General features: G+C 47.9%; 1 protein-coding gene across 1 annotated transcript in view; it reads right to left on the bottom strand.

The window, feature by feature from the left end:
- Positions 1-4,282: 4,282 nt before the first annotated feature.
- LOC123371948 (butyrophilin subfamily 1 member A1-like) overlaps positions 4,283-25,757 on the bottom strand; it is a 57,865-nt gene continuing 36,390 nt past the window's right edge. Inside the window, exons 11-15 of the mRNA XM_045019863.1 lie at positions 7,369-7,401; positions 7,239-7,271; positions 6,441-6,461; positions 6,317-6,343; positions 4,283-4,973 (exon numbers count right to left, since the gene is read on the bottom strand). Of these exons, the coding sequence (XP_044875798.1) occupies positions 4,471-4,973; positions 6,317-6,343; positions 6,441-6,461; positions 7,239-7,271; positions 7,369-7,401 (617 nt within the window). The 3' untranslated portion in view covers positions 4,283-4,470. The remainder of the gene's footprint in view (positions 4,974-6,316; positions 6,344-6,440; positions 6,462-7,238; positions 7,272-7,368; positions 7,402-25,757) is intronic.

Raw genomic sequence — 25,757 nt, 5'->3', positions numbered from 1 at the left:
GATGATAAAAACAGGGCAAACACACCCCAAACTGGTGGTTATTTTAACATTGGAGTTCAACAAGTCAGTAACAAAAGTGAATTGTATGACCACACTGGTTAACAAGAAGCTAAAGCATGTTTCCCTTAGGCATGCCAGCCCCATCACCACCCAGACATTTGGTCTTTATGAGGAGAGGTTACTGAAAACCAGATATATCATACATAAGGTTCTTCTAATCCCAAAGGATCAGCCATTCCCCAAGTCAATATATATGCTTTAGGTCTTATCAAATACGACACTTGTAGTCAATCCTTTAGTAACGAAACACTAAAAATTTATTAATAAAAAGAAAAGAGTTGTTAAATGGTTAAAGGAATCATATACATTACAATTTATTTCAGAGTCTATAGATCAGGTTCACAGTGATAGTAAATCTGATAGTTTTGTAACATGTCTCTTTGGTACACCCATTACACTGCAGGTCATCAGTCCTTTGTTCAAAGCTCTCCTTTGTTCTAAATCATATCCAGAGATGTGAGGCAGGAATGCAAATAAAGTGATGTCAGTCTCCTTTTAGACTTTTAACCCAAGTGCATGGAAAGTTACTGGCAAGAGATGGGGTCTTAGATCACATGTCCTTACATGACTTGCTGAATCATGAGGCAGCCATTGCTTCAGTGCTCTCTGACACCTCTCCAGAAGGGGCTCACTGGGTGAGCAGATTGTCCTTAATGAGTCATCAACCAGGCTGGCTAGCTTTGCTGCAAATCTCTCTTTGGGTGTCACTCAAGAAAACGTTTGAGATACAAACACATGGCACATATTCATAACTTCATATGCATAGATGATACATGGATTTAAACAGGATAATGCTTAGAGGTTTAACTTTTCCTTTGATACCTTGCATGACATACTTTGTACAAGGTTTATTGCACATTTGTAACAGTGGTGACCATATTAGTGTAACTAGTTATCTTCCTTTTTATGCAGTGTCACAGGAATTATTATTTTAACTTCTTTTTCTGCTTTGCTGTTTACCTTTGAGGGGATATTGTCAAAACTGGTTGGCATAATAATTGACTGAGCTTGTATTGTTAAGGTAATAATTGGAGATATACCAATCTCCTAGAGCTGGAAGGGACCTAGAAAGGTCATTGAGTCCAGCCCCCTACCTTTGCTAGCAGGACCAATTTTTACCCCATATCCCTAAGTGGCCTCCTCAAGGATTGAACTCACAACCCTGGGTTTAGCAGGCCAATGCTCAAACCACTGAGCTATCCCTCCCCCTCCATTTTAATGTTTTCACCTTGAGGGACTTCATGATTATTTATTTATTATTTGTTTAAATGTGATCAGTCCTTGAAGCAGTGCTATTGGGGGAGGAGTCTTGGCTAGCCTTCTTGGAGGGTTTGAGTCTGTTGAGCATAAACTACTTTATATAAGTAAATTAAAAGTTAAAATTAGGGCTGTCAATTGTAGTTAACTCAAAAAAATTGTGATAAAAAATCTATCACCCTTAATTGTAGCTTTAATCGCACTGTTAAAAAACAGACTACCAATTGAAAATTATTAAATATTTTTATGTTTTTCTACATTTTCATATATATTGTATTCTGTGTTGTAATTGAAATCAAAGTGTATATTTTTTATTACAGATATTTGCATTGTAGAAATGATAAATAGGAGAGATGATGTTTTTCAGTTCACCTTGTGGAAGTGCTGCAGTGCACTGTCTTTGCTGGGGGGGTGCAGCTTACAAGTGTAGATTGTTCTGTCTTTGAGTGGGGAAAAAATGTGGAACTTTAAAGCCCTGCAGGTCCACATGGTCCTATTTATTGTTCAGCCAGTTGCTAAGATGGGCGGGTTTGTTTGTACTTGCGGGAGGTGGTACTGCCCTCTTCTCACTTTCTGGTGACATTGTAAGTGGGAACAGGCATATGCATGGCACTTTTGTAGCTGACGTTGTGGGGTATTTATGTGCTGGACATTTGTATGCCCCTTCATGAGTCAGCCAACATTCTGGGGGACGTGCTTCCATGCTGATGATGCTTGTTAAAAAAAATAAATGTGTTAATTAAATTTGTAACTGAACTCTTTGGGGGAGATTGTATGTCCCCTGCTCTGTTTTACCCAAATTCTGCCATATATTTAATGTTACAGTAGTATCAGATGATAACTCAGCACATGTTGTTCATTTTAAGAACACTTTCACAGCAGATTTGACAAAATGCAAAGAAGGTAACAGTGTGAGATTTCTAAAGATAGCAACAGCACTCAAGCCGATGTTTAAGAATCTGAAGTGCCTTCCAAAATCTGACAGGGATGAGAGAGACCTCAGGAGGTCATCTAGTCCAATCCCCTGCTCAAAGCAGGCCCAACCCCTACTAAATCATCCCAGCCAGGACTTCATCAACTTGGGCCTTAAAAACCTTCAAGAATGGGGATTCCACCACCTCCCTAGGTAACCCATTCCAGTGTTTCACCACTCTCCTAAAGAAAAACTTTTTCCTAATATCCAACCTAGACCTCCCCCACTGCAACTTGAGACCATTGATCCTTGTTCTGTCATGTGCCACCACTCAGAACAGCCAGTGCTCCATCCTCTTTGGACCTCTCCTTCAGGTAGTTGAAGGCTGCTGTCAAATCCCCCCTCACTCGTCTCTTCTGCAGACTTAATAAGCCCGGATCCCTCAGCCTCTCCTCATAAGTCATGTGCCCCAGCCCCTTAGTTCAGCAGAGGGCAACAAAAATGATTATCTCCGATTTGTCCACATCCTTCTTGTAGTGTGGGGCCCAAAACTGGACACAGTACTCCAGATGTGGCCTCACCAGTGCTGAATAGAGGGGAATGATCACATCCCTCGATCTGCTGGCAATGCCCCTACTTATACAGCCCAAAATGCCATTAGCCTTCTTGGCAACAAGGTTCACACTGTTGACTCATATCCAGCTTCTCGTCCACTGTAACCCCTAGGTCCTTTTCTGCAGAACTGCTGCTTAGTCAGTTGATTCTCAGCATGTAGCAGGGCAAAAGAGTAATGCTCTGATGCAGAAACTACGTAACCCAAACTACCAAAAAAGAAAATCAGCCCTCTGCTGGTGGCATCTTACTCAGATAATGAAAATGAACATGCATCAATTAACACTACTTTGGACTGTTATCAAGCAAAACTATCATCAGAATGGACGCATGTCCCCTGGTGTGGTGGTTGAGACATGAGACAACATGCGAGTCTTTGGTGCAGCTGACACATAGGTATCTTGCAACACTGGCTGCAACAGTGCCATAGGAACGCTTTTTCTCACTTTCAGGTGACATTGTGAACAAGAGATGGGCAGCACTGTCTCCTGCAGGTGTGACCAGGCAGGTTTGTCTGGGCGATTGGCTGGGCCAGGTAGGACTGAGTGGACTTGCAGGCTCTGTAGTTTTGCATTGCTTTGTTTTTAAATGCAGGGTTTTTTTATACATATTCTACATTTGTGGGTTCAACTTTCATGATAAGGAGACTGAACTGCGGTACTTGTATTGGGTAAGTTGGGAAGTACTGTTTCTTTTGGGTTTTTTGCAGTGCAAATACATATCAAAAATAAAGTGAGCACTGTACACTTTATTCTGTGTTGTAATTGAAATCAATATATTTGAAAATATAAACATTTAAATAAATGGTATTCTATTATCATTTAGCAGTGCTATTAATCAGGATTTTTTTTTAATTGCTTGACAGCCCTAATTCATATATGATCTGGAAAAAGGGATAAACAGTGAGGTGTCAGAATTTGCAGATAAGAAATTACTCAAGATAGTTAAGTACAAAGTACACTGAAAAGAGTTACAAAAAGATTTCACAAAAGTGAGTGACTGGGTAACAAAATGGCAGATGAAATTCAGGGCTGATAAATGCAAAGTACTGTTATACACACTGGGAAAACGTAATCATGAGTGGTGTGGAGAAAGTGAATAAGGAAAAATTATTTACTTGTTCCCATAATATAAAAACTCGGGGCAACCAAATGAAATTAATAGGCAGCAGGTTTAAAACAAATAAAGGGAAGTTCTTCTTCACATAGCGCCCAGTCAACTCGTGAAACTCCTTGCCTGAGGAGGTTGTGAAGGCTAGGACTATAACAGGGTTTAAAAGAGAACTGGATAAACTCATGGAGGTTAAGTCCATTAATGGCTATTAGCCAGGATGGGTAAGGAATGGTGTCCCTAGCCTCTGTTTGTCAGAGGGTGGAGATGGATGGCAGGAGAGAGATCACTTGATCATTGCCTGTTAGGTTCACTCCCTCTGGGGCACCTGGCATTGGCCACTGTTGATAGACAGGATACTGGGCTGGATGGACCTTTGGTCTGACCCAGTGCGGCCATTCTTATGTTCTTATATTTAATGGAAAACATTTAAAAATGAAAAGTTAGTCCATTTCAGAAAAACAACAGAACAAAAAAGTCTTTGACCAATGAGAGGTGCTATCCCCCCATGCCATATCTCAGGAACACAGCGTGATTGGGGAGTAGACCCAGAAGAAAGGATGGAGCTGCCCAGTGAAAGAAGTGGTGAAAATGTAGATTGGGGCCTCCATACCAGGGTGATAAAATGACACCAGGCCCTGCTCATAGTCCAGAAACACCCCAATCCTCCTGGGGCTCCCAGTCAGGGGCAGGAGAGTCTCTGGGGAGGTACGAGCCCGGTAATGGCTCCCACACTGATCCACAGCCCAGATCATCTCCTCAGGAGAAAATTTGATCCAGCCCTTTCTCCTGACAGACTCTCTGGCCACCCCCACAGCCCAGGTCCTACCACCCCCGACCTCTACCTCCCAGTAGTGTTGCCCCGAGGTGAACCCTTCCAAGCCCAGCACGCAGGTTTCACTGTCAAATCTCTCAGGGTTGTCAGGCACATCCTGCTGCAGGCCCCTCCATTTCACAGATCGCCGATTCTCAGAGACCAGGAGGCTGGGGTGAGCCGTGTCCGGATCCAGAATCACCATCGCTGCAGAGATGGGGCAGAGCATCAGGGGCAGAGCTCAGCCCATAGACATAGGCTCTGATTCCATGGGTGCTCCGGGACTGGATCATCCACGGAGAAAAAGTAATGGGTGCTTTGCACCCACCAGCAGCCAAGCTCCCTGCCCCTCTGCCCCAGCTCGCCTCCACTTCACCTCCTCCCCTGAGCGCGCCGCATCCCCGCTTCTCCCCCAACTCACAGTGCTGGCTGCTGCGAAACAGCTGTTTCGTTGCGTAACAAGCTCCGGGAGGGAGGAGGGAGGTGGGGGAACGCGGCGCACTGGGGGAAGAGGCAGGGCCGGGGTGGGGATTTGGGGAAGGGGTTGGAATGGGGGCGGGGCAGGGGTGGGGTCAAGCACCCACCAGCACCAGCAGAAGTTGGTGCCTATGCTCATTGGGGCTGTTTCCCATCCTCCCCCCAGCTCTGTCTTAGCTAGGATCCTCTCTGATATCCAGCCTCTACCTCCCGGGGACCTGCTTCTCTGCATTTCACTGCAGCTCTCCTCCCAGGCACTAGGGGCAGATAGTCCCAATGGGAGCTAGAGGCATCTCCAGCTCTTTCAGGGGAACCGTCTGTAACTTCTACAGAGACCACTGTGAGGAGTGAGCTCAGGTGTTACACACACGGTCATCATTTCAACCATAAAAAGAACTCAGTAGTCACCTACCACAAAATCTGTGCTATGGGGCCGCTACCACGTCTCCACAGCTAAGACCACAGCCGAGTCTCCAATCTACACCTGAGTTGGGAGCCCTCTAGTCTAACATCCACAGAGTTGCATCAAATCTACCAAATTTGAGTCTGGTCTGGGTCTGAGGAAGAATTTTTCTACCAAATTTGAACTGAATTGGCCAAAGGGCTACTGATTGACAGCTCCGTAAAAACAGAGTCCAAAAAGCATTAAGACAATTACCCGCTGCAGTTAAGGTAATTTAAAGTTTCCTAGAACCATTCTAGTTCATGAAGTCAAACAACAACAACACAACGCATGAGAATTCACCGTGTGTGTCCAGTAAAATGACAACTCTGAACCATAAATTACCAACCTCTGTGAGCACCTACCCAACTGACAGTGGGTAAGTTCCCGGCTGTAGGCTCACTCTGAGGTAGATCATAGATCACAGTTACACTGGAGCACTCGTGACTCCATAGTTAAGTGTGAGCATTTGTTTCGTGCAAGGAAACTGGGGATGAATCTGGCATTTTCATTGACCATACTGCTCTTTCCCCGTGACTTCTGGCATGTGTGCAACTGCTGGGCAGCAGAGTGGTGCGTGTGTGTATGTGCGCGCGCGTGTGTCTGTCATTAAAATACCAGCTTTGCTTACCTGAATTTTTGCTGACTTTACTCCAGCCTGAAATCAAACACACAAGAGGTGAGCAGTCCCCGGAGCATGCCTGCTGGCATAGGACACAATGTCATATGCGGGAAAGGAGGCACATGGCACTTACCAAGTTCAGCCAGGGATTTCCCTGCAAACAGAGAGACATGAATATGCAGTGAGTTCTACAACACCTCCTGGGTTAGGGAATGTGCCTTTAAAGGGCCACTTTGCCCTCTCCACTGTGCTCTCTGCTGGCCTCTTTCTGCCCAGGTCTCCTGGCCTGAGCTCCATCCTCATAGATCTCTCCATGGATCACACCCCCCTTCTTGGCATCTGACTCTCGCTGGGCTCCCACGGCCCTGCCCTAGCCGGGCTCACCTGTGGTGTAGTGTCCACACTCCCCATGTGCCAGGCAGCTTGGCGAGGGGCTAAGCCCTGATAACATGGAAGTGAGGGTTTAATGAGCTAACCCTTGTCTCACTGGATCTCAGCTCAGGGACCCAGCAACATTAGTTGGCTCCTTCTCACTGAATTTGTGCCTCAAAGGGTCAGAGAGTGCTAGGAGACTTTGAGACTGTGCTGAGCCAGCCTGTTTCGAGGGCATCAGGATCCCCGCCCCCACCCCACCATTCCTTCAAATTCAGTAGCAAAAAGGTACATTGGCCCAGGCAGACCCACCAGTTTTGGATACGGACACTCCCCTGTGTGCAGATTTGAAAGGAGGGGGCTAAAATCAGGTTTATGATGGAAACTGAGCAGCAACCTTATCTACGGAGCAGTTACCCCACTCTGTGATTAGTCAGAGCTCCCCGTCCATTTGATTCCCAGAGCCTCTCCTAACAGATAGTGCAGAGACAGAAGCCAAAGTCTGACTATGTACAGCGAGAGAAAATCGTCCAAGCCTCCTGAGAGCCCAGACATTTACCTCTCTCGTTCTCCAGCTCAGAGCGCAGAATCTCTGGAGGAGAAAAGGAAAAAAGAGGTGAGGTTTCATGTTGTTACATTAACTGGGTTATTCCTATTGTTATTTCAGGGAACTTATCTCAGGAACTTACCTCTCTCTTTCTCCAGTTCAGATTGCAGATTTTCTAAAGAAAGAAGAGTGAAAGAGGTGAGATTCCGGAGGGCAATGGTCCCCTCTAATACTAGGAAAGAGGTGCTATTTTACAGAAAATCATAGATTCACAGAGTTTAAGGCCAGAAGGGACGTAGTCTGACCTCCAGTATATCATAGACCTTAGACCTTCACTCAGTCACCCCTGTACCATGCATGAGGCTACGATTTAGTCACGGGTATTTTTAGAGAAAGTTGTGGACAGGTCACGGGCAATAAACAAAAAAATTCACCATGACCAGTTCATGACTTATAGTATAAGTACCCCTAAGTAAATCTTAGGGAGCATGCTTCTGGAGGGGGGGCAGGGCCAGTGGCACCAGCTGCTCCAGCCACCTGAGGGACCCCTGCTCAGGCGGTCTCTGGGGCCAGCCCCACCAGCTGCTGCTCAAGTGGTCCCCGGGACCAGCTGCCCTGGGCCACTCCAGCAGTGGCTGGCAGCCAGTGCATCTGGCTGTGGGGCTGCCTGAACTACTGGTGACCTCATTTGAAAAAAGATGTTGAAAAACTGGAAAGGATGCAGAAGAGCCACAAAAATTATTTGAGGGCTGGAAAAAATGCCTGACAGTGAGAAAGTGACTTGTAATAATGGGATTATTCACACACTTAAAGTTAAGCCTGATTCTAGCTGATCTGATTCTAGCTGATCTGATCTCTAGCTGATCTAGAGCCTGATTCTAGCTGATCTGATCTCTCTGGGACTCAATTCCCTGAGTGTAAAATGGGATAAGAAAGGGTTACTCACCTTGTGCAGTAACTGCAGATCCTCGAGATGTGTCCCTCTGTGTACTCCACTCTGTGTATTCATACCCTTGGGCCTCACATCAGAGATTTTAGGTAGCAGTTTCTGTATGGCCCACACATACACTCTCCCCATCTTGTGCTCTGCATTAGGTCAATGTAGTGCTGTGCAAACAAACTGCCCCCGGTTCCTTCTCTACCACAGAGCTCACAGGTAAGAGCGCCAAAACAGAGGGGAAGGAGGCACGTAGTGGAGCACCCACAGGTACACACCTCTCAAAGAACCACAGTTACGGCACAAGGTGAGTAACCCTTTCGTCTTCTTTCAGTGGTGTCTCTATGGTTGCTCTGCTCTCAGCAACGCTGCAGCAGTACCCTTAATGGAGGGGTGGGGTTTCAGAGTCGAGTCTAGTGCTGAGCATCAGACATTGGAATAAAATATAGCACCGGATGCAGGGGTGCCGGAACAGGGGGGGGATCAAGGGGTTAGGCCCTCCCCCAGCTGTAAGGTCAAGTGACGGGGGGGCGCGGGAAGAGGAGTGAGCCGCAGGCAGGGTCTTGTGGGGAAGGGTGGTTGATTTGGGGTTTTGGAGGAAGGGATGGTGCAAGGTCAGGGGCTTGGGGAGAAGAGGTAGTGCGAGGACAGGGCCTTGGGTGTGTGTATGTGGGTGGGGGGGGGGAACAGGTGGCATGAACACAGGGAGAAGTGGCAGGGGCAGGGCCTCAGGGGGCATGGCACATGGGGTGGAGCCACAGTTCAGGTGCCTGTGGATCCCCCCCACACTTTTAAGGTGCTTCTGCTGAGTTGTGGGTGACTACATGATGTTCAGCAAATGTGTGAGCAGATGTCCAAGTTTCTGCTCTGCACATGTCTGTGACTGGAACATTCTTGAGTAAGGCAGTGTAAGTAGAGAAAGATCTCCTGGAGTGAGTTTGACCCGTACTGGAAGGTTGAATGCCATAAGTGCGATAGCAATGGGTAATGCAGTCCGATATCCATCTAGAGAGTCTTTGTTCCGAGATTGAGGATCCCTTAGATTGATCTTCAATGGAGAAAAGTAGCCTGCGAGATTTCCTGAAGGGCTTAAACTTCACCAAATAAAAGGACTCTCCTGACATTGAGAATGTGTAGTGTCACTTCCCACTTTCTTTGCAAAACTGCACCAGGATAGAAGGGAAGATGGATAAACTGGTTTATATGGAAGTGTGAAGATATTTTCAGTAGGAACATGGGGTACAGCCATAATGTAACCTTATTTTTTAAAACAATTGTAAACGGGGGGTATACCAATAGAGCCCCTATCTCTCCCACTCTCCGTGCAGACATAATGGCCACTAGGATTGTAGTTTTCATAGAGAAGTGTAGAAGACAGCAGGAGGTCATGGGTTCAAAGGGAAGGCTTGTAAGAAACCTAAGGACATGGTTGAGGTCCCATGACAGTGTAGAACATCTGTTTGTGAAGACTGAAGATCTACAAAAGGGTCTCACAAAACTGGGTGACTAAGCAACAAAATGGCAGATGATATTTAATGTTGATAAATGCAAAGTAATGCACATTGGAAAACATAATCCCAACTATACATATAAAATGTTGGGGCCTAAATTAGCTGTTACCACTCAAGAAAGATCTTTGAGTTATTGTGGATAGTTCTTGGAAAATATCTACTCAATGTGCAGCAGCAGTAAAAAAAGTGAACAGAATTCTGGGAATAATCAAGAAAGGGATAGACAATAGGACAGAAAAATATCGTCTTGCCTCTATATAAGTCCATGGTATGCCCAAACCTTGAATAGTGCGTGCATATGTGGTCGCCCCATCTCAAAAGAGAGATATCAGAATTGGAAAATGTTCAGAAAAGGGCAACAAAAATTAGTGGTATAGAACGGCTTCCGTATGAGGAGAGATTAATAAGACTGGGACTTTTCAGCTTGGAAAAGAGGCAACTAAGGGGGAATACGATAGAGGTCTATAAAATCATGACTGGTTTGGGAAAGTAAATAAGGAAGTGTTATTTACTCCTTCTCATAACACAAGAACAAGGGGAACAAATGAAATTAATAGGTTTAAACAAAACACAAAAGTATTTTTTCATGCAACACACTGTCAACCTCTGGAACTCCTTGCCAGAGGGTGTTGTGAAGGCCAATACTATAACCGGGTTCAAAAGGGAGCTAGATAGATTCATGGAAGATAGCCATTGATGGACCTATTAGCCAGGATGGGCAGGGATGGTGTCCCTAGCCTCTGTTTGCCAGAAGCTGGGATTGGGTGACAGGGGATGGATCACTTGATGATAACCTGTCTGTTGATTCCCTTTGGGGCACCTGCCATTGGCCACTGTCAGGGGACAGGATACTGGGCTTGATGGACCTTTGGTCTGACCCAGTATGGCCGTTCTTATTTGTGGAAACCTCTCCAGCGCATCATCAAGGATCAACAACCTATCCTGAAGGACAATCCATCACTCTCACAGATCTTGGTAGACAGGCCAGTCCTCGCTTACAGACAGCCATCCAACCTGAAGCAAATACTCACCAGCAACCACTCAAACAAGAACAACACTAACCCAGGAATCTATCCTTGCAACAAAACCCATTGCCAACTCTGTCTACATATCTATTCAAGGGACACCGTCATAGGACCTAATCACATCAGCCACGCCATCAGCCACGCCATCGTTCGCCTGCACATCTACCAATGTAATATATGCCATCATGTGCCAGCAACGCCCCTCTGCCATGTACATTGGCCAAACTGGACAGTTTCTATGCAAAATAAATGGACAAATCAAACATCAAGAATTATAACATTCAAAAACCAGTCGGAGAACACTTCAACCTCCCTGGTCACTCAATTACAGACCTAAAAGTCGCAATACTCCAACAAAAAACAAAAACAAACCACCTTCAAAAACAGACTCCAACTAGAAACTGCAGAACTAGAATTAATTTGCAAATTGGACACCATTAAATAAGGCTTGAATAAGGACTGGGAGTGGATGGGTCATTACAAAAAGGTAAAAACTATTTCTCCATGCTAATTTTTCTCCCGACTGTTACTCACACCTTCTTGTCAACTATTTGAAATGGGCCATCCTGATTATCACTACAAAAGTTTTTTTTTCCTCCTGCTGATGATAGCTCATCATAATTGATTAGTCTCATTGTAGTTGGTATGGCAACCCCCATTTTTTCATGTTCTGTGTGTGTGTGTGTGTGTGTGTGTGTCTCTCTCTCTCTCTATATATATATATCTTCCTACTGTATTTTCCACTGCATGCATCCGATTAAGCGGGTTTTAGCCCATGAAAGCTTATGCCCAAATAAATTTGTTAGTCTCTAAGGTGCCACAAGTACTCCTCATTCTTTTTGCTACCACTTTGAAATTTGTGGGAAGGGTTACTCATGCCCTGAGACATCTTCTTGTTGTAGTCTTATGATGGAAGGTAGTGATGGCTGTGAGATGCACCTCTATGGAGCGTAGAGATAACCCTGACATGTTTAGTTCTAGGATGCAATCTACCACAAGTGGTAGTGGAAAGGATATAGGGGTAACATGTCTCCAGTCACACCAGAGATGGAATCTCTTTCACTATTGAGTATACCTGCTCTGAGTATGTTAAGACCATGTCATTTTTAAGCTTTGGAACCATTGAGTTGGAGAGCCTGTAGATTGGGGTGATGGACCTTGCCCGAGAGAGGAGATGAGGAACAGGCATGCAAATCACCAGCTGAGTACATTATAGGAATCATGTTGGTCATGACCACAAGAGTCTGTAAGTATAAACCTGACTCTCTCTTTTCTTATCTCAAGCAAGACTTTTGATATTTGAGGAAATGGAGGACAAGCATAGAGGAGACCTGTGTTCCAGTGTAGGAGAAAGGCATCTCCAAGAGAGTGATAACTCAGGACAGCTCCAGGAGCACTTCTTGTTTCTGGCTGTGGTGAATAAGTCTATCTTGGGACTCCCCGATGTAGAAGTATGCGGTGGAGCATGGAAAGATCTATTTCTCATTTGTGATCTTGGGAAAAGTTCCTGCTGAGAGTGTCCACAGGAGTGCTCTGTGTGCCCAAGAGGTGAGCTGCTGAGATGTTGATGTGAACATAAGAATGGCAAAGGTCCATCAAGCCCAGTATCCTGTCCTCTGACGGTAGCCAATGGCAGGTGTTCCAAAGGGGACTATTTAGGAAAGCTGGACGAGCACAAGTCCATGGGGCCGGATGCGCTGCATCCGAGGGTGCTAAAGGAGTTGGCCGATGAGATTGCAGAGCCATTGGCCATTATCTTTGAAAAATCATGGCGATCGGGGGAGGTCCCGGACGACTGGACAAAAGTTAATGTAGTGCCCATCTTTAAAAAAGGGAAGAAGGAAGATCCAGGGAACTACAGGCCAGTCAGTCTCACCTCAGTCCCTGGAAAAATAATGGAACAGGTCCTCAAGGAATCAATCCTGAACCACTTAAAGGAGAGGAAAGTGATCAGGAATAGTCAGCATGGATTCACCAAGGGCAAGTCATGTCTGACTAACCTAATTGCCTTCTATGAGGAGATAACCGGCTCTGTGGATGAGGGGAAAGCAGTGGATGTGCTATTTCTGGACTTTAGCAAAGCTTTTGATACAGTCTCCCACAGTATTCTTGCCAGCAAGTTAAAGAAGTATGGGCTGGATGAATGGACGGTAAGGTGGATAGTAAACTGGCTAGATGGTCGGGCTCAACGGGTAGTGATCAATGGTTCCATGTCTAGTTGGCAGCCGGTATCAAGTGGAGTGCCCCAAGGGTCGGTGCTGGGGCCGGTTTTATTCAATATCTTCATTAACGATCTGGAAGATGGTGTGGACTGCACCCTTAGCAAGTTTGCAGATGACACTAAACTGGGAGGAGTGGTTGATATGCTGGAGGGTAGGGATAGTATACAGAGGGACCTAGACAAATTAGAGGATTGGGCCAAAAGAAATATGATGAGGTTCAACAAGGACAAGTGCAGAGTCCTGAACTTAGAACGGAAGAATCCCATGCACTGCTACAGACTAGGGACCGAATGGCTGGGCAGCAGTTCTGCAGAAAAGGACCTAGGGGTTACGGTGGACGAAAAGCTGAATATGAGTCAACAGTGTGCCCTTGTTACCAAGAAGGCTAATGGCATTTTGGGTTGTATAAGTAGGGGCATTTCCAGCAGATCGAGGGATGTGATCATTCCCCTCTATTCAGCACTGGTGAGGCCTCATCTGGAGTACTGTGTCCAGTTTTGGGCCCCACACTACAAGAAGGATGTGGATAAATTGGAGAGAGTCCAGCGGAGGGCAACAAAAATGATTAGGGGGCTGGAGCACATGACTTATGAGGAGAGGCTGAGGGAACTGGGATTGTTTAGTCTGCAGAAGAGAAGAATGAGGGGGGATTTGATAGCTGCTTTCAACTACCTGAAAGGGGGTTCCAAAGAGGATGGATCTAGACTGTTCTCAGTGGTAGAAGATGACAGAACAAGGAGTAATGGTCTCAAGTTGCAGAGGGGGAGGTTTAGGTTGGACATTAGGAAAAACTGTTTCACTAGGAGGGTGGTGAAGCACTGGAATGGGTTCCCTAGGGAGGTAGTGGAATCTCCTTCCCTAGAGGTTTTTAAGGTCAGGCTTGACAAAGCCCTGGCTGGGATGATTTATTTGGGTTTGGTCCTGCTTTGAGCAGGGGGTTGGACTAGATGACCTCCTGAGGTCCCTTCCAACCCTGAGATTCTATGATTCTATGAATCAACAGACAGATTATCATCAAATGATCCATGCCTTGTCACCCAATCCCAGCTTCTGGCAAACAGAGGCTAGGGATACAATTCCTGTCCATCCTGGCTAATAGCCATTGATGGACCTGTCCTCCATGAATCTACCTCCCTTTTGAACCCGGTTATAGTATTGGCCTTCACAACACCCTCTGGCAAGGAGTTCCACAGGTTAACAGTGTGTTGAGTGAAAAAATGCTTTCTTGTTTGTTTTAAACCTGCTAGCTATTAATTTCATTTGGTGGCCCCTTGTGCTTGTATTATGAGAAGGAGTAAATAACACTTCGTATTTACTTTCTCTACACCACTCATGATTTTATAGATATCTATCATATTACCCCTTAGTCGCCTCTTTTCCAAGCTGAAAAGTCCCAGTCTTATTAATCTCTCTTCATATGGAAGCCATTCTATGTGGTGGTGAAGGCACCAGTTCGAGTTTCACTGCCTTAGTACAAAGGTAAGGTGAGCTTGCTCTTCCTTAGTGATTCATGTAAAACATACATGCAATGTTGTCTATCACAATGTTTATATGCTTGCCCCAATCAGTGGTAGGAAATGCGAACAAGCTTTCCTGACTGCTCTGTGTTCCAGTAAGTAGATATGCAATGTGGATTTGAAGGGGAACCATTTGCCTTGACTAGTGTTGGTGTCCAGGAGGGCTCCCCATCCCAAAAGGTATACGTCTGTTGTCATTATTACTATTGGGGGTGGTTGAGTGAAGGGAACTCCTGAGCAGACATTGTGAGGGTCTTCCCACCAGTTGAGGGAGTTTTTGACTGTTGAGGGCATCAATAAAAGTTTGTTTATACCGGGTGTGCTTGCTATGTATATTGTGCTGAATCACCACTGAAGGCAGTAGATGTAGAGTCTCACATGATTTATTACAAAAGGTGCCTGCCACCATGTGTCCCAGTAGTTGAAAGCCATTTCTGACCAAGGTCTGAGGGTGGCCTGTCCTGTCGAGATTAAGTTGTCTAAAGTGTTGAACCTGCATAAGGGGAGGAAGGCTTTGGACTCTACATCTAGGTAGGCCCCTATGAATTCCAGATGTTATACTGGAGTTAATATAGTCTTTTGGATGTCTACTTTTAGAGACAGTTGGAGGAACAGGTCCATAGTCGGGGGGGGGCCTCAAGGCATCATCAAAGGAGCATGCCTTGAGCAGACAATCATGTAGATACAGGAATATTATCACTCTTTGTTTGCAAAAGAGCACCACAACCACAGAAAGGACCTTTGAGACCTGAGTCCAGAGAATGAAAGTGGTCTTGTCCCAGAGTGAATACTAGAAACCTTCTGTGGATCGTGATATGGAAGTAAGCATCTTGTAGGTCAAGGGTCGAGAACCAGTCCCCATGGTCCAGTAACCTTCCTGACGCATTGTATTTTTACAGACCTATTGAGTGATCTTAGATCCAGAATGTGTCTCCAATCACCATTCTTTTTCAGTATCTGGAAGTACTTGGGGTTGAAGCCCTTCCCTCTGTGTTAAGTAGGAACTGGTTCTATAGCACCTAGGTTCACAGGACAGCTTCTTTCCTGATGTAAAAACTGCTCATGAGAAGGGTTCCTGAAGAAGGTTAGCAGGGGAGGGGTAGGCAGGAGTAGGGGAGGTAAAATGGATGGAATATCCTGTGGAGATGATCTCCAAAATCCACTTGGTCCCAGTTTTGATGAAAAAGAGTAAGGCAGTTGCCAAAGTAGTGGTGATGTTTGGGTTTTTGCAGCAAATTAAAATGGGGGTGGTAACTCAGGGCCTCAAACAACACATCAAAATTCATACATAGATGTAGATGGCTGTAATGTTGATGATTGTGGGGCAGTTGATCTTCGCTTTATTCATTGTGTTTTCTGTTGGGGTTCATAATGCCTCTGGGGAGGAGAAAATAGATCAGGCTGGGATCTCTGTCATCTGAGATTTATTATATCTCCTTTTTTGCGCAGGTGCATCAATTCTCAGGGAATGCAAAGTAGCTCGAGAGTCTTTTAGTATGTCAGGGATTCATCCATTTTCTCCGCAAAAGATTTGGATCCTTCAAATGGAAGGTCCTCCACAGTAGACTGGACTTTCCTTGAAAAGCCAGAGAGGTGAAGCCAGGAAGCCCTCCACATGCCCACTGCTGTTGAGATGAAGCAGGCAGCTGTGCCAGTGGTGTTATTTTATGTATAATAAATATTAATATTTATTATTAATAATAAATGGACACAAATCGGACATCAGGAATGGTAACATACAAAAGCCAGTAGTGAATACTTCAACCTCCCTGGACATTCTATAACGAAAAAAAAACACCCTTCAAAAACAGACTTCAAAGAGAAACAGCAGAACTAAAATTCATTTGCAAATTTAACACTATTAATTTGGGCTTGAATAGAGACTGGGAGTGGCTGGCTCATTACAAAAGCAGCTTTGCCTCTCCTGTAATTGACACCTCCTCATTGATTATTGGGAGGGGACTACATCCACCCAGATTGAATTGGCCCTGTCAGCACTGGTTCTCCACTTGTGAGGTAACTCCCTTCTCTTCATGTGTCATTATATAATGCCTGCATCTGTAACTTTCACTCCATGCATCTGAAGAAGTTAAATTTTTTACCCAGAAAAGCTTATGCCCAAATAAATCTGTTAGTCTTTAAGGTGCCACTGGACTCTTGATCCACAAAAACAACAAGGCTACCCCCTGATACTTGACACCATGCAAGGCACTAAATTTATCCGTATGGAGTGGAAATCCGTCAACATCAACAAAAAACTCGCACAGATACAGACAGACATCATCTTCTTCTCCAAGTGCAAACAGATGGACAGAAGGCAAAAAATCCATTGCAACTGACATACAGTACTACACTGACTATGTGAGAGACTGTGCCATACACTCTCAAAGAAACTGAGGAACCACCTGATTTGCATCCTGTACAGCAGACAGGAGAAGATCAAAAATGAGCTCTCAGAACTGGAGACTCTCATACAAAACCAACCTTCCACACAAACTTCCATGTGGCTGGACTTTACAAAAACGAGACAAGCCATTTACAACACACTCTTCACTTCTCTACAGTGGAAAAAGGACAGTAAGCTATCTAAACTCCTATATGCCACAGGGGGCTACAACAGTGGTACCCTTAACTCACCCAACAATATTGTTAATCTATCCAACCACACACTTAACCTGGCGGAAGAGTCTGTCCTATCTCAGGGACTCTTTCTGCTCCACCATCCCCACGAACATGGTACAGTTCTGCGGTGATCTGGAAGCTACTTTCACCATCTCTGACTCAAGGAATATTTCCAACACACCACTGAACAGTGCACTGACCCAAGGAACCCTCCTACCAACACTACAAGAAGAATTCTGCGTGGACTCCTCCTGACGGTCGAAGTGACAGACTGGACTTCTACGTAGAGTGCTTCTGCAGACGTGCACAGGCTGAAATTGTGAACAAACAGCATCACTTGCCCCATAACCTCAGCTGTACAGAACGCAATGCCATCCAGTCTCAGAAACAACTCTGACATTATAATCAAAGGGGCTGACAAAGGAGGTGCTGTAGTCATAATGAACAGGTTGGATTATGAACAGGAGGCTGCCAGGCAACTATCCAACACCACATTCTACAGGCCACTATCCTCTGATCCCACTGGAGTACGAAAAGAAACTACACCATCTGCTCAAGAAACTCCCTGCTACAGCACGGGAACAAATCTACATGGACACACCCCCAGAGCCCCAACCAGTGGTGTTCTATCTGCTGCTCAAGGTCCATAAACCTGTAAACCCTGGACACCCCACCATCTCAGGCACTGACACTCTTACAGCAGAATTATCTGGCTATTTGGACTCTCGCCTTAGACCCTACGCTACCAGCACTCCTAGCCATCTTCGAGACCCCACCCACTTCCTGAGGAAACTACAGTCCATTAGTGAGCTTCCTGAAAACACCATCCTGGCCACCATGGAAGTAGAAGTTCTTTACACTAATATTCCAGATAAGGATGGATTACGAGCGGTCAGGAACAGTATCCCTGATAAGGCCATGGCACACCTGGTGGCTGAGCTTTGTGACTTTGTCCTCTCCCACAACCACTTCAGATTTGGTGACAACTTATACCTTCAAGTCAGTGGCACTGCTATGGGTACCAGCATGGCCCCACAGTATACCAACATTTTTTATGGCTGACTTAGAACAACGCTTCCTCAGCTCTCGTCCCCTAGCGCCCCTCCTCTACTTGCGCTACATTGATAACATCATCATATGGACCCATGGAAAGGAGGCTCTTGAAGAATTCCATCTGGATTTCAACAATTCCCACCCCACCATCAACCTCAGCCTGGACCAGCCCACACAAGAGATCCAGTTCCTGGACACTACAGTGCTAATAAGCGATGGTCACATAAACACCACCCTATACCGGAAACCTGCTGACCGCTATACTTACCTACATGCCTCCAGCTTCCATCCAGAACACAATCATACGATCCATTATCTTCAGCCAAGCCCTAAGATACAACTGAATTTGCTCCAATCCCTCTGACAGAGACAAACACCTACAAGATCTTTATCAAGCATTCCTAAAACTACAATACCCACCTGGGGAAGTGAGGAAACAGACTGACAGAGTGAGACAGATACCCAGAAATCACCTACTACAAGACAGGCCCAACAAGGAAAATAACAGAACACCACTGGCTATCATGTACAGCCCCCAGCTAAAACCCCTCCAGCACATCATCAACGATCTATAACCTATCCTGGAAAATGATCCCTCACTCTCACAGACCTTGGGAGGCAGGCCAGTCCTTGCTTACAGACAACCCCCCAACCTGAAGCAAATACTACACCACAGAAACACCAACCCAAGAACCAAGCCCTGTAGCAAAGCCCATTGCCTACTCTGTCCCCATATCTACTCTGGTGACACCATCAGAGGACGCAACCGCATCAGCCACATCATCAAGGGCTCATTCACCTGTACGTCTACTAATGTTATATGTACTGGCATTTGATGGCAATGCCCCTCTGCCATGTACATTGGCCAAACCAGACAGTCCCTACGTAAAAGAATAAATGGACACAAATCAGACATCAGGAATTACTTTAGCAAAGCGTATTCCTTGACTTTAGCAAAGCTTTTGATACAGTCTCCCACAGTATTCTTGCCAGCAAGTTAAAGAAGTATGGGCTGGATGATTGGACTATAAGGTGGATAGAAAGCTGGCTAGATCATCGGGCTCAACGGGTAGTGATCAACGGCTCCATGTCTAGTTGGCAGCCGGTTTCAAGTGGAGTGCCCCAAGGGTCGGTCCTGGGGCTGGTTTTGTTCAATATCTTCATTAATGTTCTGGAGGACGGCGTGGACTGCACTCTCAGCAAGTTTGCTGATGTCACTAAACTTGGAGGAGTGGTAGATACCTTGGAGGGTAGGGATAGGATACAGAGGGACCTAGACGAATTAGAGGACTGGGCCATGCATCTGAAGAAGTGAGGGTTTTTTTTAACCCACCAAAGCTTATACCCAAATAAATCTGTTAGTCTTTAAGTTGTTTTAAGTTCTTGTCAGAGCGTGTTAATTTGGCATGGTGCTGTCTGCCACGTTCATTTACAGCATCGATGACAAGGGAGTTTGGGAATTGGTGTGAAAATAAAAATCCAAGTCTTTAGAGGGAACATAATATTTTTATCTGCTCTCTTGCATATGGGATATACTCTGCCACATAGTCTTTGTTGGGTCCAGCAATGCCTCCTTAATAGTGAGTGCAATACAGGCTGATGATGAAGTATGTAGGATGTCGAGCAGCTTGTGTTGCAACACCTTGACTTCTTCCAGTGGAATTTGTAGAGAATCTGCTTCTCTCTGGATGAATTCTTGAAATGGTTTGAAGTCATTTGCCAAAGTTGGTGAGGGAGGCATAACAGCTTCATCAGGAGAGGATGAAGTGATGTTAGTCAGTGGAATAATCCCTTTGTCTAATCTCACTAGCTGTTCTTCTCTTGTGGATCAGGAGATCTAGACAGAGAAGCAGTAGATTTCCTTCTCCTATCCTGATGAGCAACAGTAGTGGCCCTCAAGAATTGGAGTCTATAGGCCACCCACGGGTCCCAGTGTGGCCACTGAACATGTTGAAATAGATTTGATTCTCTGCAACTGGACGTGTAACCCACTGACGATGTTAGTTAAAAGTCCCCTTGTGGTTCAGTTAACAGAGAATACAAGTTGTTACAGCCCCTAGCAGTGGTTAACTGCACCTTTCAGAGGCTCTGGCCTGAGCCAGTTGTTGTTACACATAGGCTCATGTCAGGCAGCGCTGACTGTGGGGTACTGGAGACTGTGTTAAAATGACAAGTTCTCGTAAGTGTGAGGGGGCTCCTGGTCCTGCTTGAAGGCTAGGGGGCTCTGTAGGGAAGTGTTAGTGTGTGATCTGGGGCTTAAGAACATAGGAATGGTCAGACCAGTGGTCCAGCTAGTCCAGTGTCCTGTCTTCCAACAGTGGTCAGTGCCAGAGGCTTTAGAGGGAATGAACAGAACAGGTCAATTATCAAGTGATCCATCCCCTGTCCTGTTCCAGCTTCTGGCAGCCAGAGGTTTAGGGATACCCTGAGCATGGGGTTGAATCCCTGATTATCTTGACCATTGATGAACCTGTCCTCCAGGAACTTATCTTTTTTGAACCCAGTTATATGTTTGGTCTTCATAATATCCATGGCAAGAAGTTTCACAGGTTGACTCTGTATTGTTTGAAGAACTTCCTTTTGTTTAGGTTAAACCTGCGGCCTAATAATTTTACCTGGTAACCCTTGGTTCTTGTGTTGTATGAAAGGGTAAATAACATTTTCCTAATCACTGTCTCTAAACCACTCATGATTTTATAGAATACCTCCACTTACTTGTCTCTTTTCTAAACTGACCAGTCCCAGTTTTTTAAATCTCTCCTCATATGAAAGCTGTTCCATACCCTTAATCATTTTTGTTGTCCTTTTCTGTACTTTCTCCAATCTAATATATTTTTTGAGAGGGGATGACCAGAACTGCACACAGTAGTCAAGATGTGGGCATACCAGAGATGTATATAGTAGCAGTCTAATATTTTCTCTTATCTATCACTTTCCTAAGGGTTCCTAACACTCTGTTTGCTTTTTTGACTGCTTCCGCACATTGAGTGGATGTTTTCAGAGAACTATCCACAATGACTGTGATGGAGCAGGGACTGTCTGTGTGGGGGATGGGAGAGCTGGGGAGGACTTTAGGTGAGGGACAGGACCTGAGCCTGTAACCTGAGCTAGGCAGGGGGGAGGGGAGGTCAACACCTTTGCCCGGGAAGCTAGATAAAGGCAGAGAGCCGAGTGGAGAGGGGTGGGTCAGTTTCAGTTTGGGGCTGGGTGGTGCAGTGCAGGGAATCCCAAAGTGGGAACGAAGCTCCCTGCACCCCCAGAAGGACCAGTTTGAGGGGTCCTGGCTGTATTTCCAAGCTCTGCTGTAGCCTGCATTCCTGTGTCCAATAAATCTTCTGTTTTACTGGCTGGCTGAGAGTCACTGTGGGTCCCAGGAAGAGGGGTGCAGGACCGGACTCCCCCACACTCCGTGACAACTGGTGGCAGTGGTGGGATCTACTGCACCCCGTGGACGGCGCTTCCTGCAGTAAGTAACTGGGGAGCAGTAAAACGAAGGGGCGATTGTAGGGGTCATTAACCCCTGGGAGTCTGTGACCAGAGAGAAGGATTTTGCAGTAACAGGGTCCCCCGGGGGATTGCAGTGAGCGGTCCCAGGGGCGGAGGAGTCTGTGGCTCGACCCTGGCAGAGAGGGGGTGACCTCAAGGACTGGCTCACTAGGGGTCTCCCTGGAAACCGTGGGGAGCGGCGAGCACCCCGGCCTGCGAGTGGCCAGCAGGAAGATGTATGCCAAGCGGCGCAAGTGAGACCTGGTGGAGCTGTGCAAGCAGAGGGGGCTGCGCAGTGGGAGGCTCACCAAGGACCAGCTGATTGCCCAGCTGGAGGGGGGAGATCGCTTGAATGAACTGATCCCTGTCTCTGAGGGAAGCAGCCTGGCAGATGCAGCGCAGGCACCAGTGTCTGTCCCAGCTGGGAGTGGTCAGCCGGCTGCTGAGGGCTTCCCGAGACCCCCCTTCCTATGCCTAGGGGGAGGAACCCAGCAACTGTTGAGGGCACCATGACCCCCCTGGCCAGCAGGGGATCCTCCCGGCGACGCTCGGCATCCGTGGAGCGCAAGCGGCTGGAATGGGAGGGAGAGATAAAACTAAGAGAGCTGGAGAATCGTGAGAAACAGAGGGAACATAACCGGGAGGAGAAAGAGCGACAGAGGGAACATGACCGGGAGGAGAAAGAGCGACAGCATCATCATGAGCTGGACCTGGCGAGGTTGGGGGGCAGCAGGCCCCCGGCTGCAATGAGTGGGGGGGGGCCAGGACTGCGCGGAGCTTTGATAAGTCCATCCTGGCCCCGCGCAAAGAGGGGGAGGACATGGATGACTTCCTGGGTGCCTTTGAGACGGCCTGCGAGCTGCACCAGGTAGATCCTGTGGACAGGCTCCGGGTTCTCACCCCCTTACTGGACCCCAAAGCCGTGGCATTGTACGGCCAGCTGGGAGAGGAGGAGAAAGGGAACTACGAACCATTCAAGCAGGCCCTGCTGCGCGAGTTTGGGCTGACCCCTGAGATGTACCGGGAGAGGTTCCGGAGTCAGGATAAAACCCCTGAGGTCTCCTATCTGCAACTAGCCGTCCGCATGGAGGGGTACGCCAGCAAGTGGGCAGATGGGGCCCAGACGCCAGGGGATGTGATTAAACTGCTGGTACTGGAGCAGCTGTATGAGCGGTGCCCATCCGACCTGAGGCTGTGGTTGAGGGACCAAAAGCCAGAGAACCCGCGACATGCAGGCGGCTGGCCGATGACTTTGTGAAGAGCCGGTTGGGGGGTGGCCGGGAGGAGCCCCAAAGGAACAGGCCCGTCGCGATGCAGAGAGAGAGTCATCCTGGGACCCCCCAAAGGGGGAATCGGGAGAACCCCCTCCCAAAGGGAACGCCCAGCGTCAGGGCCAACCGACTGGTTTGAGGGGACCAACGGGACATGAGCTGCTATCAATGTGGCCAGAGGGGCCACATATAGTCCCAGTGCCCCAGGCTCACGGACAAACTGAGCAGACCGACCCCGCACCAGGTTAACTTGGTAGAGACCCAGCCGGATGAGGGGCAGCGTTCGCAGGAAAGGGGGGCTGACCGCGTACCACCTGCGAAGGAGGAAGGAGGGCCCCAGGTCAGCTCCTCTGGGGGGCTGGATGCTCCAGGTTTTTGGTTTACAGGGTGGGCACGGGGATACCCCTCCAGAAAGAGTGCCTTGTTTCCATGGAGGTAGATGGGAGGAAGGTCACTGGGTACTGGGACACGGGCGCAGAGGTGACGCTGGCCCAGCCCGACGTGGTGGCCCCAGAGCGGATGGTGCCCAACACCTACTTGACCCTGATGGGTGTAAGCGGGACCCCATTCAAGGTACCCATTTCCCACCTGAAATGGGTGGCCAAGGAGGGCCCCAAGGACGTGGGGGTACACCCACATTTGCCCATGGAGGAGTTAATGGGGGGGGACCTCGAGGACTGGCCAAGTAACACCCGGGGTGCCTTGGTCGTGACCCATAGTCAAAGTCATCGAGGGGCACTGCGCCCCGACAACGGGGAAGGTACTCTGCCCGAGGTGCAGGACCCTAACCTGGTGGGGAGGAATGGCCAGAGACACAGCTCAGAGAGGCTGCGGCCTCAGACCCAGCCAGTGGAAGAGAGCAGGTCCCCATCCCTGTCCCAGCTGCTGAGTTCCAGGCCGAGTTGCAGAAAGATCCCTCCTTGCGGAGGCCCAGGGATCTGGCCGACCTCAGTGCGGTACAGACCATGAGGAGAGGTTGCCAGGAGAGGTTCCTGTGGGAGAAGGGGTTCCTGAACTGAGAATGGGCTCCCCCCGGGGAAGTGGAGTCATGGGGGATCAGGAGGCAGCTGGTGGTTCCCCAGAAGTTTCGCCACAAGCTCCTGTACCTGGCCCATGACATTCCCCTCCCAGGGCACCAGGGAATCCGGCGCACCAGGCAGAGGCTGCTACAGAACTTTTACTGGCCTGGGGTCTTTACCCATGTCCAACAGCACTGCCAATCCTGTAACCCCTGCCAGAGGGTGGGGAAGGCCCGGGACAAGGGGAAAGCAGCTTTGAGGCCTTTGCCCATCATAGAAGAACCTTTCCAGAAGGTAGCCATGGACATAATGGGACCTCTCAGCAAGACGACTCGGGCGGGAAAAAAATACATTCTGGTGGTGGTAGATTTCGCCACTCGCTACCCCGAGGCGGTGGCCTTGTCCTCTATTGAAGCAGACACCGTGGCATATGTGCTGCTGACCATTTTCAGCCGGGTGGAGTTCCCCAAGAAAGTCTTAACGGACCAGGGGTCCAACTTCATGTCGACCCTGCTCCAGTCCCTGTGGGAGAAATGTGGGGTCCGGCCCAACTGGGCCTCAGAGTATCACCCCCAGTCCAACGGGCTGGTGGAGAGGTTCAACGGGACCCTAAAGATGATGCTAAAACATTTATGCACCAGCACCCACAGGACTGGGACAAGTACTTACCTCACCTGCTGTTCGCGTACAGGGAGGTACCCCAGGAATCTATCGGGTTCTCGCCTTTCGAACTGTTATATGGAAGGCGGGTAAGGGGGCCCCTGGACCTGATGAGAGACGAATGGGAGGGGAAGGCCGCTCACGATGGAGAGTCAGTGGTGGAGTATGTCCTGACCTTCCGGGAAAGACTTACCGAGCTCATGGGCCTGGCCAGGGAGAATCTGGCCCGAGCCCAAAAGAAGCAGAAGGTCTGGTATGACCGCACGGCACGGGCCCGCGCCTTCGCCACCGGGGATCAAGTGATGGTTCTCATCCCCGTGAGGAAAAACAAACTCCAGGCCGCCTGGGAAGGGCCCTTCAAGGTTATTAAGCAACTAAATAAGGTAAAGTATGTGGTGGAGCTGTCAAACCGGGCGCACCACCGCCGGGTGTACCATGTGAATATGATGAAGCCATACTATGACAGGGGGAATGTGGTTTTGGCCGTGTGTGCACACTGGGAGGAACAGGAAAATGACCCTTTAGTGGATCTATTTGCAGGGACAAAAATTGGTTCCCCCCTGGAGGCAATTCCCATCTCTGATCAGCTGACCCCGACCCAGCACGCTGAAATCAGAGGGGTGCTGCATCTGTACCGACAGCTGTTTTCCAATCAGCCGGGTCACCGGGAAAACTGCCCAGGACCTTAAAAGAGAGGTCAGGGACATGCTGGCCTTGGGGGTGATCCAGCCGTCCGCCAGCCCTTGGGCCTCGCCGGTGGTGCTGGTCCCCAAGAAGGACGGGTCGATCCGGTTCTGTGTGGACTATCAAAAGCTCAATGCCATCACTGAGCCTACCCCATGCCTAGGCCTGACGAGCTCCTAGACAAGCTGGGAGGCGCTCGGTACCTCACCACCATGGATCTTACAAAGGGCTACTGGCAAGTGCCGCTGGATGCAGATGCCAGGCTGAAATCGGCCTTTATCACCCCTCTGGGGCTCTACAAGTTTCTGACCCTGCCCTTCGGCCTCAAGGGAGCGCCGGCCACCTTCCAGCGCCTGGTGGATCAGCTACTGAGGGGGATGGAAAGTTTTGCCGTGGCGTATATTGACGACATCTGCGTCTTCAGCCAGACCTGGGAGGACCACGTGTCCCAGGTTAGACGAGTGCTGGACCGACTCCGAGAGGCTGGGTTAACCGTAAAGGCTGAGAAATGCAAGATGGGGATG

This window comes from Mauremys mutica, chromosome 5 (assembly GCF_020497125.1).
Source record: "Mauremys mutica isolate MM-2020 ecotype Southern chromosome 5, ASM2049712v1, whole genome shotgun sequence".
Classification (NCBI taxonomy): domain Eukaryota; kingdom Metazoa; phylum Chordata; order Testudines; family Geoemydidae; genus Mauremys; species Mauremys mutica.
The sequence above is the reverse complement of the archived record's forward strand: the minus strand, read 5'-3'. Positions and strand labels throughout refer to the sequence as shown.